Source organism: Carex rostrata, chromosome 13 (genome assembly GCF_964058835.1).
Source record: "Carex rostrata chromosome 13, lpCarRost1.2, whole genome shotgun sequence".
In the NCBI taxonomy this organism is placed as follows: Eukaryota; Viridiplantae; Streptophyta; class Magnoliopsida; order Poales; family Cyperaceae; genus Carex; species Carex rostrata.
The window spans coordinates 2,612,413-2,627,727 of record NC_135930.1 but is presented as its reverse complement, the minus strand read 5'-3'; the positions used below and the strand labels follow the sequence as shown (position 1 = coordinate 2,627,727).

Below are 15,315 nucleotides of genomic sequence, written 5' to 3'. Positions count from 1 at the left end.
ACAATATCCTGTTTTTGTCCAGGCTAACCTGCAACATTGGAGATCTCCAGTTTGTGCCTTTTCCAATTGTTCTGCCTATATTAGTAGATGGAAACGACATTCTGTCTTTCACTGGAAGGGATTACTTAATTGGTAAGCCCCATCAATTAGTGGTAATAAAATCAGGAGCTTCTGGACCGTCTGCAATCATGATGCATGTAGAAAATGAATAGTGCCATAGTTCTCTTTCATGGTTTGGCTCTTATTTGGTAATTCTTCATTTTTTTTTTAATTTTATTTAGGGAAGAACTCTAGAAGATACAAAAATTATCAACTTTGTGCAAAGAAAAAAAGAAGCACCTTCTTTGGTTCCTACTGATCATTTGTGAGAAGACACTGTGCTGTTGATCAATCAATATTATATATTTTCCCAAGACCTGTTTGATGCAATGCTTATGAGAAAAGCTCTCTCTCTGATCTCCTTTAACAAGCCTTATTAACATGAGGCTACACTGATTTCATTTCCATTGAAGTGATTAAAAAAGAAGATGTCTATCTTGGTTTAGGTTCAGAAGTTATGTAGCAGAAAAGTTTTCACAATTTTCCTCATCCTAGCATTATATCTACCAGATCTTGCATAACTGTTGAGCTTTTTTTCCCAAGTAGTGTGCAAAAAATGATTACCAATCTTGCATTATTTCTCACAATTTCATATTTCAATGATCATCACTGGAAGCTCAACAAGTCTATCAATCAAATACGTGCATCATAATCAGCAACTTTATATATAAAGCAAACCCAACAAAGTACCTTCTTTAATCAATCATAAATGACACGATCAACAAACAGTTGTAATGAAAAGGACACCGCGAAAATAAATGCAAATTTAGAAATTAAGTCATTAAACTGAATTGAAATGCAAAATACATGCATATATATATATATATGAAACTTCCGTCATGTGCTTGATAGTTACCAATGAATAGCAGCAGTTTTAGCTTTGACTACCAAAATTGATAAGCACTATATAGGACAAAATTAATTACATTTTACCAACAAATATATACAGTTTTTGCTATATGCTGTATTATTAATTGGATCGCAGCTCAATGAGGGAGGCATAAACACCGTCTTTTGTCCTCATCAGCGTCTCATGCCTTCCTTTCTCTACAATTTCTCCATTCTTCACTACGGCAATGATATCCGCACATTTGATGGTAGACAACCGGTGCGCAACCACAATAGTAGTACGACCGACCATGACCCTATCCAATGCCTCCTGAACCACATGCTCTGACTCAGCATCTAGTGCACTTGTTGCTTCATCGAGTAACAAAATCTTAGGGCTTTTCAATATAGCTCTAGCTATGGCTACACGCTGCTTCTGGCCACCTGATAGTTGTATCCCTCTCTCCCCTACATATGTGTCGTACCCTTGAGGAAGACTGGAAATAAATTGGTGGGCATTGGATACTTTAGCAACTGCAATTAGTTCTTCTTCAGTGACTTCCCCTTCTTTCCCATATGATATGTTGGCACGTATCGTGTCATCAAACAGAACCGGCTCTTGGCTAACGAGTCCCATTTGTTTTCTAAGCCATCTAACATTGAGCGTGGTGATTTCAGTTCCATCTAGTAAGATAGTACCACTGTCAGGGTCATAGAATCGTTCAAGGAGTGCGATTACCGTTGATTTCCCACTACCGCTCTCTCCAACTAAAGCAATAGTCTGCAAAATATAAAAACTATTTGTTTATTTTAGAGGCACATAATGGGTGACCAAAGCTAGAAATTTTCAATGTTAGAATTTTGGAGATCTCTATAATTTGACACGTGGCACTCGGAGTTGAAACCGCGTAGAGTAAGCAATAGATTGTTAGACGTGCAATTTATTTTGGCCTCCATTTAAAATTGTATGTAGTGGCAGTACCTAACAATATAAGACTACGATATAGAGAAGCATAACATATGTACCTTGCCCGAGGGGATGCTCAAAGACAAGTTAGTGAAAATTGGTACATCAGGCCGAGTCGGATACCTAAAGCTGATATGGCGCAGCTCAATATCTCCCCTTACATTTTCTAGCACTTGTCCTTCTTCACTACCAGGATCAATCTTTGACTTTTGGTCAACTATTTCAAATATAGAGATTGCAGAGTCCCGTGCCTTTGCTGAATTTGAGCCTAATGCACTTGTTTGTGATATACCCATAGTTGCCAAAACTAGTGCGAAGAAGACCTGACAAATTGCCCAATTAAAAGTATGTTAAAACACTACAAAACTTCCCTCCACTGTCAAAGATACACCTAAGGTGCAAAAATAGTATGTTATAAGGTAACACCGATTGCAACTAAATATTGCATATACCTTACCACTGCTGCCCACCCTGTGGCAATCTTTCATCTTTTTTTCTTTCATTTCATTATGTGGTTTAAGTTGCTGGAAAAACAGTCTTAAGATACCATTACGAATTAAGTTAATCCTTGTAACAAGGCTCTAGCTCTAACTACTGGCATGCATGAATCTTACTGGCAATATGAAGGAACCACCAGGATCAACAGTAAATGTATTACTGGTAATATTAAGTTCATGACGGCATGAGTATTAAATCATAGCAATTATTACCTTAAAGACTTCAGTGAATGTCGCCTTGTCCTTTTCCACGAACTTTGCTCCGACATAAAAGCAGAGTGCATAGGTTAGGTAAAGCATCAAGAAAGAGAAACCAAAACCAAGGCCACCGATCCAGCCTGTACGAACACCTTGGTTCATGGAGGCTTCACACTTGCTGTTATAAGTCTCTATTATGCGTTTCTCAGCACAGAATGATGCCACAGTACGGATGCTGCCAACTGCATCACTTGCAATTTGACTTGATTCTTCATACATCACCTATAACAAAAATAATAAATCATGGGGCACATGTTCCCTGGGTTGCCATGTTTTGCTCTTGTTATTGTGTAGTGTGTTGAACCATATACTAATTTGAATGGCTTAATATAATTTGGTTTCTTCCTTGCTAATTATTGTTCATGAATAACTAAGATATTGCTTGTTCAGTCTTAAAAAATCAAACTCTGCTAGTGGAACATACCTGTTAGCAGTCCACATTTTTATTTGGAAAGTCAATTAACCGTAGACTTCATAGTCCTAGTCATCTCAGTAATGAAAAAATGAATCATTTATACCCCCATACATAGTTGTGTCAAATAAGTATCTGGATCTGAAGTTACGAAATTCTGAAATGTAATGTTGATCTAACCTTAGCATCCGCGCTAAATCCCTTGAGAAATTTAATTTGTGCATAACCCTGAAGACCCACCAATGGGATTACAACCGTTATTATGAGGGCAAGCTGCCAGTTCGCAACCATTGCCACCACAAATCCACAAATCAGAGTAGCCATGGTCTGAACAATTAATGCCAAGCTGTCTCCTACAAGTCGGCGAACATTCAAAGCATCCATTGAAAGCCTCGCACCGATTTTCCCACTATGAATACAGATAACAAAATGAATAGGAATTTAATTATGACAAAATTTCTATCTGTAACAACAACGAACTCTAAAATAATAATCAAAATTGATTAGTTTACTGACCTAGAGTTACCAGGATCTTCAAACCAGCTAACCTCCTGCCGAACTATGCTCCGGAAAGACAAGCTCCGGATCCTTTCAACAAGCTTCCCCCCAGCCACCCCAAACAAGAAGTACTCCACTGGTATTGAAATAATAGATCCAATTCCCAATAACACACACATCAATGCCCAAAAACTTGTGTCCTTCCTCAATTTGTGTGGTGGTTCGAAAAATGCTTCTATTGCACTTGCTATGATCACTCCAAACATGGGCAACAGTACACCATGTACTGCAGCTGATATTGAGCCCATGATTAAAACGGGAAATTCTGGCTTATTCAAACTCACCAGTCGACCGACAGGTACCTTTTTAGGGGCACTTTTGTCGCCACCACCTTCATCGGCATCTTCATCATCTGGTGTTAGACTAGGAGGAGCGAAGGAAAGGTTGAAAGAGTGGTGTTTGCTGCTTCCTCCTGATACGCGACGACTGAGAGAGCGTTTCAAAGATGCGCTATGGCTATATGATTTTCTTGTAAACACATGATGATGATGATCTTTTCCCTCATGACTAGCTTCTTGGAGGCGAATTAATTGGGAGTAAGCACCATCTGGGTCTTTTATCAACTCATCATGGGAACCTGCATAGTTGAAAATTTAAGGGAAATTAAGGACGATAATTATCTTCAATCTTGTATTATTGTATACCAATATCAAAATTGACATAATGATGTTCAATCTTCTACAATATTACCTCAATGATTTGTGCCTAACAGAAATCAAATTTAAAGGTATGCAGTTTCTAGTCAGACTGCCACTTTGTACCTTATGTATGAACCTTTATTCTGATATATATATGCAGTTGCTTTTACTACTGACTTATTTTTTCAGAAAAGACAAATATTAATATAACATAAGAGTTATTTTAATCTTTAAAAAGAATCACAAAGTAAATCTATGATAATTAGAAAACAAAAATTGCAGTCCCATAGCGTAAAACCGGACCACATATGCAGATGCATAAGTTGTATACAATCAAATATTGATACCTGCACATTGGGAAAGCATATCAATTTTTCTCAAGTTATTATGGGCACATGCTTCCATGAGGCGACAATTTAAAACACTTTTTTTCAAATGGCATGGTTTATAGTAAACATTTATTTGCACTTCAACAAGGCTGAGAATTTAGAAACCCTCTAGTAATTAACACTAGTAGTTATAAGAAAATGGAGGTGTTCCCAGAAGAAAAGATAAAATATTGAAGTTTTGGAAAATGAATTAGAGTTTTATTCACCTTGTTCTACAATTTTACCCTCGTGCACGACCGAGATGCAATCAGCATTTCTCACGGTGCTTAGACGGTGCGCCACAACAAGAGTGGTTCTCTCTACCATTATTCTGTTTAATGCCTCTTGCACTATCCTCTCTGACTCGACATCCAATGCACTTGTGGCTTCATCAAGCAATAAGATCTTAGGGTTTTTCAAGATAGCTCTTGCAATTGCAATCCTCTGCTTCTGACCCCCAGAAAGTTGAGCCCCGCGCTGACCAACCATAGTATCTAGCCCCTGGACAGGATTAATATAAACATATTGGCTGCTAAAAATTGATTTGTTATATTATAAGAAGTTGTGTACAGTACAAATATTGAAACTTGAGTATTTAACAGCAAAAAGGAAGCAAATATATCATGAGTTTTGAGTTAATTACATCAGGCAATTTGTCAATGAAATTGGCAGCATTTGCCAGCTCAACAGCTTGTGTGACCTCTTCTAGCGTGGCTCCCTCTTTGCCATACAATATATTCTCCTTGATAGTTGTCATAAACAACAGTGGCTCTTGGCTAACAAGCCCAATTTTTTCTCTAATCCAACCAAGCTTCAATGTTTTTATATTAATACCATCTATTAGAACCTCTCCTGCTTGTGGGTCGTAGAATCTCTCTACCAAACTTATAACTGTGGATTTCCCACTCCCACTTTCTCCTACTATAGCCATTGTAGTACCTATTATGTGACAAATTCAAACCCCAATTCCATATTAGATTATCATTTTTTTTTTCTGCGGGATCCTTCCCAGTATCATTGATTAACTACTTGCAGAAGAGCTAAAATATCAAACTTCCTTAAAAGGACAATTCATTCTACACTCAATTTTGGAACTATAATTGTTTGGTTCAGTATGGATAAGTGTAGTACCTAACTGCAACAATTCATTCTACACTCAATTGCTAGTGGTGTGAAATTATTTAAGTACTTGGGATCCTGATTATAGGAAAAGCAACATTAAAAAAGTTCACCTCGAATCACCAAATTTATTTAAGACAACCATTCAACATTACTACACAGTCAATTCTGGTATCATAATTATTTGGTGCAGTATTTGATTAGTCTGAATTTATCATTAGGCTAATGATTTTTTCAATCACAATATGTGATCTCACTACATACCGCTGTCAACTCTCAATGAGAATCCATTAAATATTAGCTGCTCGGGTCTTGCAGGATAACTAAAATACACATCTCTCAGCTCGACATCACCGTTCATTTTTTCCAAGGTAACACCACTTTCATCATATACATCAATATCCGGCTTTCTCTTGATTGTTTCAAACATCCTATATGCTGCGATCCGGCCTTCAGCAAAAGCAGTCACACAAGGAGCTGCATTGCCCAAAGACCTTATTTCATATGTAAAAGAAAAAGGAGAGATTATTAGGGTGCTAAATTCAAGTTTGCAGATGGTATATGGAAAAACTAGAGAAGGATTTTGGTTGATTTATCCAGCACGCTTATCTTTTTCTCTTTTTACAGTTAGTAGATTAAAATAGCTCCTGGCATACATTTTTCAGAGGACCACAGCTACATACCAATGAGCCTAGAAGGTAATTTTTTGGGTTAGCTTGCATTATCCATAGAAAATTTTCATCTTGCTCTTGTATTTGTACTAGGGCTGGTATCGCAAGCAAGCCAGTACAAAAGCACAAGAGTTACAGTATCTTGTTTTCATCATCTTACCTTTACAAACAAATAACAGAAAGAAAAAGTTTCAAAAACAAATAACAGCAGGAAAACAAGACTTACGAGGCACCAGTCATGACTGCAAATAAAACACTCATAATTGTGCCTCCACTGTATCCTTTGTTTATAATGAGCTGACCACCATACCATATGGCGAGACCATAACTACCGAACAAGATTAGGAAAACACATCCTATGCCAAACCCGTTAGCAGCACCTTCTTTTGCAGTGGCTTGGTAGGCCTTACTTATGTGTTTGTCGTAGAGTGAGACAGCTCTGTTCTCTCCATTGAACGAGGCAACCTTTGGAAATAGAAAAATAGAAGTATGTTACTAGATCACATATAAAAGGCATAATTGTAGGCCAATTTGGGTTGACTATGGACCTAATTTCTGAACCAAATGGTATTTGGGGCTAAATTGTGTTTAAGTAAGACTCTTTCTGCAGACTCAATTGAACAACAGGGCAATCAGTATCCTGCTTGTTGAGTACAGAAATATATTAAGGTTACTTGTTGAAATATATTAAGGTTATTTGTGGAAATACCAATGCACATTCCATTGTGGTGCCAAGGGCTTTTCTTTGCATTAGTAGTACCAGATGAGCTCTTAGAAAAATCAAAAGATTTATACCCACCGTTTTCATATTACTAAGTGTCTGCTCAACCACACTCCCAGCATCACTATAAGTAGCTTGTCCCTTGCTCGAGATTTTAGATATCACAATTGTTGTAGCTGCACCAGAAAATACGACTGGTGGAATACTCGATAGCATAACAAGAGAGAGAAGCCATCCCTTTATGAATGCAACCACAAATCCTCCTATAAATGTTGACACTAGTTGTAGGCATTTTCCCACCTAAATGTTTTTGTTGCAAGAAAACTTCATATTTTAATTTTTTTATTACAGAAATATAAAGCTTAGGAACATATAAACCCTCTCTATTTTACCAAGAAAATGATTTCTTATTGGGAAGGATTAAATTAGGAGAAAAGTAGGATGAAAAATACACAGTAGGAGAAAAGATATCTGACATTTTCACCAATAGCATCTTGGATTAGTACTGTGTCAGATGAAATTCGACCTGTAACCTTGCCTGTAGTCATCTCCTTGTCAAAATAAGCAATATCTTGCCTTAGTACTGCTTTTAGGTACAAACCCCGAATTCGGGTAGCTTGTCTTTCTCCAGTCATAGTCCAACACGCAACCTCTATCAAACATTAACATTCCTTCTATCATTAATTAACAGACTATATTTACAGATAACAGAATAACCAAGTGGCAGATTCAACACATTTTGCAACTTAAAAGCTAGTATATTATCAGATATGATCCATATCCGATAAGGTATATAACTGGTATTTATGTATCTAGCCTTTCAGAGCGCATGTGGTGTTTTGTTTGCTTTTTCATTTTTCATAGATGCAGTACCGAATATCTGCCTGAAATTAATATCAAGTACTATGAGATAATGATATATATCTTATATTATAAAATAATACTTACGGAGAGTTGCCGCTATACCAGTTCCAATCGCTAAATAGACAAAGTCCAACACAGCCTGCAAAATAAATTATTAATATCCGTCTCAACCAAAGATATCCCTCGTCCATAACAAAATAAAAGTAGTTTTTATTTTTTTTCTATATACATTTTTTTAAGAATACGAAGGGTGGAGGTCTAGCTTACCAACTTCCTTTAATTCTCTATAAAGAAACCCCCCATCCGGGTTTCAAACCCAAGACCAAAGGCGTTTCTTTTTATTTTTGTTTTTTATGTACTTGAATCACATAAATAGCTGTATGAGATATGACTTGGGTCAAATTCGTCGGATATAAGATTTATAGGCACAAAATTCATTTGGTTTGGAAAGATTCTCCAGAATAAAGAAGGTTAACAAAAGACATTTTAAAATCGAATATTAATAAGTAAACATCTTTACCTTCCTATATGTCAATTTCACAGCTCCTACGAATTCAATATTAATAAGTTAACATCTTTATCTTCCTATATGTCAATTTCACAGCTCCAAGGATGGTTCAGGAAACAATAAAAAAAAAAAGGTGTTTGGAATAAACAAAAAATAAAAGCTTTATCAGAATTTCCTGTTTTTTATTCTTTGTAGATATCTGTGTACCTGGTCTTCAGGTACACGCACTACAAGCCCATTATACCAGAATGAGGCTGGATTAACTGCATCAGATTTTCTGATACAGTTAATGTTGCAAGTCACCGCAATCCTGACGGAGTTCAAAACCAGACAGCTTCAATTTTCGTGGGGTCTACTGATCAGTGATTCAAAACAGAACCTGCTTCAGCAAATCATGAAACAGAGATTTGAGACTCGCTAGACCTACCGCGCCATGAATTCGTATTGTCTGACATATCTCATATTTTGCATGATTTTTTGGAAAATCTTAACCGTTCAAATATGTTCTGCACCAATATCTCAAAGCTCAAATAATACTAGCCCCTGCGCTATCCTTGAATAGGCACCAGACACGTCAGTCACGCAAAATATGAGATATCTTGAAAAATATCTGAATTGCATGTCTTTTATGTTTCTCCTTACATGAATAATAGAGGAACAAATAGTACTTAAAAAAATTTGAAAAAGAAAATAATCCAATAACGCAATAGTCACAAGGAACATACCGAGTTGACTCGATTGAGAACGTCGCTTGAGGTGGCACCACCAAAGGCATCGACCAGCTGGCCAAAAATGAAGGTCATCATGGGCTGAGAGATGCCATTAGCCAGTGCTGTGATGGACCCCACCACCATGAGCAGCACGTCATAGCCATCGGCGAACTGGAGCATTTCGAATAAGGACACCTTCCCCTCGGCTCCATTGCTCTCCTCTTTCTTAACTCCATTGCCCTCCTCTTTCTTCTCTTCTGTATCTTTTCCTCCCATGGTTTGTTCTTCCGGATAGTGTGTAGTGGATTTGATTCCACTTGAATCAGAGTACGGAGAGGTTTATAAAGGGGTAGCTAATTAGATTTAATTATTGTTTTATACTTTTATATGTTAAGTGGAGCTGTTGATTACTTAATGGTGTGCTAAGAGGGAGAGAAGTCAACATAAAAGATGAAGCCGCTGCTTCATTTCACAGAGCTCGATTAGTAATATAACAGCGCTCGATTAATTAAAGAAATTAGTGCTCAATTATTTGTTGAGATTGAAGACAAACAAAGGCCGCCGCAGGTTTTTGGCTTTTCCCATCGGTTTGAGTCAAACCGTTGGCTTTGACTTTGATTAGTGCTAAATTATTTGTTGAGATTGAAGACAAATAAAGGCCGCGGGATTTTGGCTTTTCCAATCGGTTTGAGTCAAACCGTTGGCGTTGACTTTGATTGCTATCGGTAGAAATATCTATAAACCCATGGTAATTTGGTTTCCAATTTAAGCTGCTGCCTATGGTATTTTGTCTTGCCTATAACTATCGGAAACTAAATGGAGAACCGATGGTGATTTTAGTTAGTTTAATTTTTAATCATAGTTGAAGTCAGGAGCGGAACTCAACTTTGAATATAGAGGAGGCTAATAGACTAAATATGATATACTCAAAAAATATTATAATCAAAATCAAAATCTATAAAATACAAAATAATATGATTTTTCACTATTTGATTTTATAAAACTTACGATTATTAACAAACACCAGTAAATAACATGTTTAACAAAATAAAAAAAATAGTATATTCAAACATCATTTTTTTACAGTGTTCTAAATAGCGCGCTATAACGCCGCTATAGTTTTTTTTTGACTCTAAACGCTAAGTTATAGCATTAACACACGCTATTTGAGCTACGGACGCTATAGCGGTAATAGCGGTCCGCTATATAGCGCAAATAGCGCGCGCTATGCAACATGAGCTGTTTTTTTTTTCAATTTATATGGGCTTTAAAATAAATAAATGGTGAAGATATTGTTTAATTTTGATGAATATTACATTATATCAAATTCAGGTCCGCTATAATAATTTTTTTCATTTTGCTCTTGGTTTTTTTTTTAACTGATGATAAATCAAATAAATAATTGCTAAATTATGAAAATTTTAGGGGCTAAAAAAAATTTCTTCAAGGATCATATGTTTATTTTACTACAAGTATGAATTTTTTTTTTCTTTTCAATTTCTAGGTTATTTTGAAATTTAAATAGAAAAAAGATAAATTATGTTATGATGTTGAAGATATTTTGAATAGAAAAAAATCGATAGTTTATGATATTAGTATTACTATGGATATTTTGAGTCGCAATTTGGACTTTGTATTGGTTCAATATAAATATTATAATTTTTTAATTAATTTGGTATTATTTATTGTTCTACGAGACTAAATAATGTTGATATTTAGTACAAATATATAATATAATTTTTATAAAAATAAAAAAAACGCTATGTGGCATAGCTTTCGCTATAACTTTTTTTGGAGGCTCCCCGCTATGATGCAATAAACGCTATTTAGAACCTTGTTTTTTTTATATTAATTTAATTTAGACCTACGCTTTTCTAAAAGATCAAATTCGACAATAATCTCATCTAAGCTATTCTTATTAACTATTTCTTTCTCGATATAAACAAGCATTTAATCTCTAAGAAATTTTCTAACTTCAAAAATTAATTTGCTACTTTCGAAATATATAGAATGATTATTGATGGAGCATTCTAACATGAAAGCTAATTTGTTGTTTTCTTCTCTTGTCATTGCTTTCTATTTTTACAACAAAGTTTTTTCGCTCATCTAAATTTACAATACATTTTTTTCGGTAACCGTGTGTATATTGTCTTTTCTCTATTCTAGTTTGTACCTTTTTATACTATAATATTAAACAACTCTTAAAAGTTTTCAAATGAGTCTAATTGGTCACGGATCACGTGAAACTATACCAAAATAGTTGATGTTATTTTTCCACATGAACCCTTGAAATTTTTTGTATCATCATAGAGGGAGCTGAGACATATAAAATATAAATTTTAGTAAATTTTCTAAGTACTTGTTAAAAAAATTGAAAATATTGGGATTTACTCAGCCACCTTTCAATAGTACTACCTTCCGCCCCTGATTGAAGCCGTTGCTTCATTTCACAGAGCCCATTTTCATGAGTTAGAGTTGAGCTGCTTTTGTGTCTCTGTTTTCTCTTTACCAAGTCATGACTAGAGTTTGGTCTCTTCTTTTTGAAACTTATAAGAAAGTGTGTGAGAGAGTGCTATTGAGAATTTTAATCTCTTACAAGTCTTATACTTAAGACTCTAGTGAATTTGTGCCGTGTGTTCCGTAATTTTTTTCTTGAAAGGGTTTTCACGTAAAATATTGTGTCATCTCTAATTTTTTGTGGTTACTTGCTTATTGTCTTGGTTTCTCTTATGATCTGCTTACCTCTATTTTTTGTCCCAACATTATTAACCGGTTCAAATATATATAAAATTAAGCAGACATGATATGATTCCAAAAAAATTATTAGTGACATGTTATATGGTGGTTGGGTCCTAATATTTAATTTTGATAATGATTCCCATAAATTATTTAATTGAATATGTTATTTAGTTTCTTTACCAGTTAGTTTACTATTTGACACTTAAGCATAGAATGATTCAAATATACTTATTTAAATACTTTTATGAATTATAATGTTTTAAAATTTGAAATTTTAGTTATTTATAAAAAGAATAAAAAAAATGTTATTTATAAAACGATATCTTTATTTACCTAGCAGTTTTACTGGTAAATTCAATTTCGGGGACACAGGAGGGGGTCATGTAGCTAGTCACCCAATGGCCTGGAAACAAGATTAGAGAAGGATTGTGTTGGATGTTGAATTAAACTGAACTCTCAAGTTTAAAGCAAGGTCTTATGTTGAATTAACATAAAAATTGATGTTTGGACGAATAAAATGGCTAACAAGGCTAAAGAAAATTCAAGAAATCAGTATTCAAAATGATAATTTGATTTTATTAGTATTTGAATTCCAGATCTTCCGAAAATCATCACAATTTTATATAAATATTTTAATTGTCGGCAATAAATAGTTTTTCCAGTTGGAATTATGCATTTCTAATATTATGTCAAATTTTAGGGTTTTAATGCACAAACAAAATAATGGTTGTTGTCTATATTTTGAGAATATATTTAATTTGACTTTGTATACTCAACGTACTCAAAAGAATTTCTAGCTAGACTTGGCCAGCAAGTCAAGCTTAGGAAGGAGCATTTAAGAAGAAAAAGTTTGTACTAGCTCTCACGAGATAGAGACCTTAGGTCGGTACTAGGTATTTTATAAGAAGAAAAAGTTTGTACTAGGTATTTTATATTGATGTTTCACTGTCAAGACTTTGGGAATTTTTTTCCGGTTACAGAAATCAGAAAAAAATTTCCGGTATTTTATATTCATGTTTGCAGAAATATATTTTGGGAAGATTTTGAGTTCTCAGTCAGAGGAGTGTAGATTTAAATTTTTTTTTATATTAATAAAAATTTCAGTATGTGGGATCAACGATGAATTGAGCTCTATTTATTTTCAAATTTGTATGTTGATGTATGCTATTTTATATAATTTAGCGTAAAATGTCAAGAAACTGTAAAATTGATCTTTATTTTCTAAAAAAAAATTATTTAATTGGCCTGCATATATATTTGGCTCTTATAATTTGATAGTCTGGCTTCGCTTCTGGACCTATATATGGACAAACAATTTGGACAACTTATTTTCTATATAATTAAAAGTAAACACATTTTTACAGAAGTTTCAATTATTTAGTTTGCAAACAATGGTTGACTGTTTATTGATAAAGGTTTTAGTAAATATTGGAAAATTACATGGCGGAAAAAAGAATTAAATTAGAAGTAAAATGTCCAAATGTATTAGTTAAGGCAATGCTATCTGTGTAGGAGATTGCATTATTAAAATCTAAAAAATATAATTTATTGTAGATATTAAATAATTATATTACTTGACTTTCAACTTGTACTTAAAAAAAATTAGGTAACTTTCATATTCTATAACAAATTGAAGTGAAAAAAAAATATTCTACTCGGAGCTCCATTTTATTTCTCAAATACTGATCTCGTGAGTAATTGAGAAAAGAGATTATGTACACAACGTGACAAAACTAAAAATAACTATTTTTAAATAGCATTTCAATATTAGAATAAAAATTAAGCAAAACATAATTTAAAGAAAACTAAAATTAATTAAACAAAACATAATTTATAAATACAAGAAATTATGCTATTTTATATAATTTAGCGTAAAATGTCAAGAAACTGTAAAATTGATCTTTATTTTCTAAAAAAAAATTATTTAATTGGCCTGCATATATATTTGGCTCTTATAATTTGAAAGTCTGGCTTCGCTTCTGGACCTATATATGGACAAACAATTTGGACAACTTATTTTCTATATAATTAAAAGTAAACACATTTTTACAGAAGTTTCAATTATTTAGTTTGCAAACAATGGTTGACTGTTTATTGATAAAGGTTTTAGTAAATATTGGAAAATTACATGGCGGAAAAAAGAATTAAATTAGAAGTAAAATGTCCAAATGTATTAGTTAAGGCAATGCTATCTGTGTAGGAGATTGCATTATTAAAATCTAAAAAATATAATTTATTGTAGATATTAAATAATTATATTACTTGACTTTCAACTTGTACTTAAAAAAAATTAGGTAACTTTCATATTCTATAACAAATTGAAGTGAAAAAAAAATATTCTACTCGGAGCTCCATTTTATTTCTCAAATACTGATCTCGTGAGTAATTGAGAAAAGAGATTATGTACACAACGTGACAAAACTAAAAATAACTATTTTTAAATAGCATTTCAATATTAGAATAAAAATTAAGCAAAACATAATTTAAAGAAAACTAAAATTAATTAAACAAAACATAATTTATAAATACAAGAAATTTTAATTGAACACAAAGCATGAGTATTTTTTAAGTTAAGCTCCTATTTGATGACTAACATAATCATGCCACATAAGCCTAGTCATTTTATCTTTCTTTCTTTTTCATTTCATGTCGTACTCTTCATCTCCATTCAGTACATTCACGGTATCATTTGGATTGATTTCCAAATTAACATTCACATTCCAAGCAACATCACCATTCCTAACAAATTTCTTATATATTTATTAAACACCTATATTAAAAAAAATTCAAAGATTTAAAAACTTTGGAATTCACATGTTGATATTTTCATTCCCATGAAAACGAAACCGAATCATCTGCCCCCCTAGGGGCAGGAAATTCTTGCTCCCAGAGTCACTGCAGAGTGGGTCCCCACATAATTCTAAACCGAAAACCACTTTAACCTTAAACCCTTTAACAGTAACCGGGCTCACCCCGCAGTAACTCTGGGAGCCGGAATTTCCTGCACCCCAGGGGGCAGGAGATCCGGTTCCCATGAAAACTCCCTTTTACGAACATTCCAAACAAAGATTAAATTTCATCGCATAGTTATAATTGCTATATGTCGCTGTCCCAAAAGAAACTTCAAATAGTATTATAGTTGGATTGTATTAGTAAGATTTCTTTCTAGTTGTTGGACTAAAAATTCACATAATCAAACTATAATCATCTAACAATTTAAATTTATATTTTATTATATATACAGTCAAATAAAGAATAAAAATAGAAGTAACATAAAAGGTATAAATAAAGACAAAGTCAGACTTTTTAATTAACTATGGAGATCAAATAAACATTGACTCTCTATCGTATTAAATTT

The 15,315-nt window shown here is 33.7% G+C and overlaps 1 protein-coding gene across 2 annotated transcripts; it reads right to left on the bottom strand.

The window, feature by feature from the left end:
- Positions 1-872: 872 nt before the first annotated feature.
- LOC144564015 (ABC transporter B family member 4-like) lies at positions 873-9,509 on the bottom strand. Of its 2 annotated transcripts, none has more exons than XM_078313497.1 (13): positions 9,234-9,509; positions 8,085-8,139; positions 7,613-7,788; positions 7,215-7,436; positions 6,642-6,880; positions 6,009-6,238; positions 5,269-5,564; positions 4,853-5,126; positions 3,578-4,196; positions 3,242-3,470; positions 2,605-2,871; positions 1,954-2,217; positions 873-1,708 (listed from the first exon to the last, which is right to left on the bottom strand). In XM_078313497.1, the coding sequence occupies exons 1-13, from the start codon at positions 9,492-9,494 to the stop codon at positions 1,070-1,072; spliced, it is 3,771 nt and encodes a 1,256-aa protein (XP_078169623.1). In that variant the 5' UTR covers positions 9,495-9,509; the 3' UTR covers positions 873-1,069. The 2 variants fall into 2 exon arrangements, with proteins under 2 accessions (XP_078169623.1, XP_078169624.1); XM_078313498.1 differs by having other exon boundaries at positions 9,223-9,246.
- Positions 9,510-15,315: the final 5,806 nt, after the last annotated feature.

What these genes read in the sequence shown, in the direction of transcription:
- LOC144564015 (XM_078313497.1), bottom strand. Translation starts at nt 9,494, where the DNA reads ATGGGAGGAAAAGATACAGAAGAGAAGAAAGAGGAGGGCAATGGAGTT. An exon ending in TTCTCAATCGAGTCAACTCG is followed by an intron (nt 8,140 to 9,233) that starts GTATGTTCCTTG and finishes TTTATTTTGCAG; the next exon opens with GCTGTGTTGGACTTTGTCTA. An exon ending in GGGTAAAATTGTAGAACAAG is followed by an intron (nt 4,197 to 4,852) that starts GTGAATAAAACT and finishes TCAACTATGCAG; the next exon opens with GTTCCCATGATGAGTTGATA.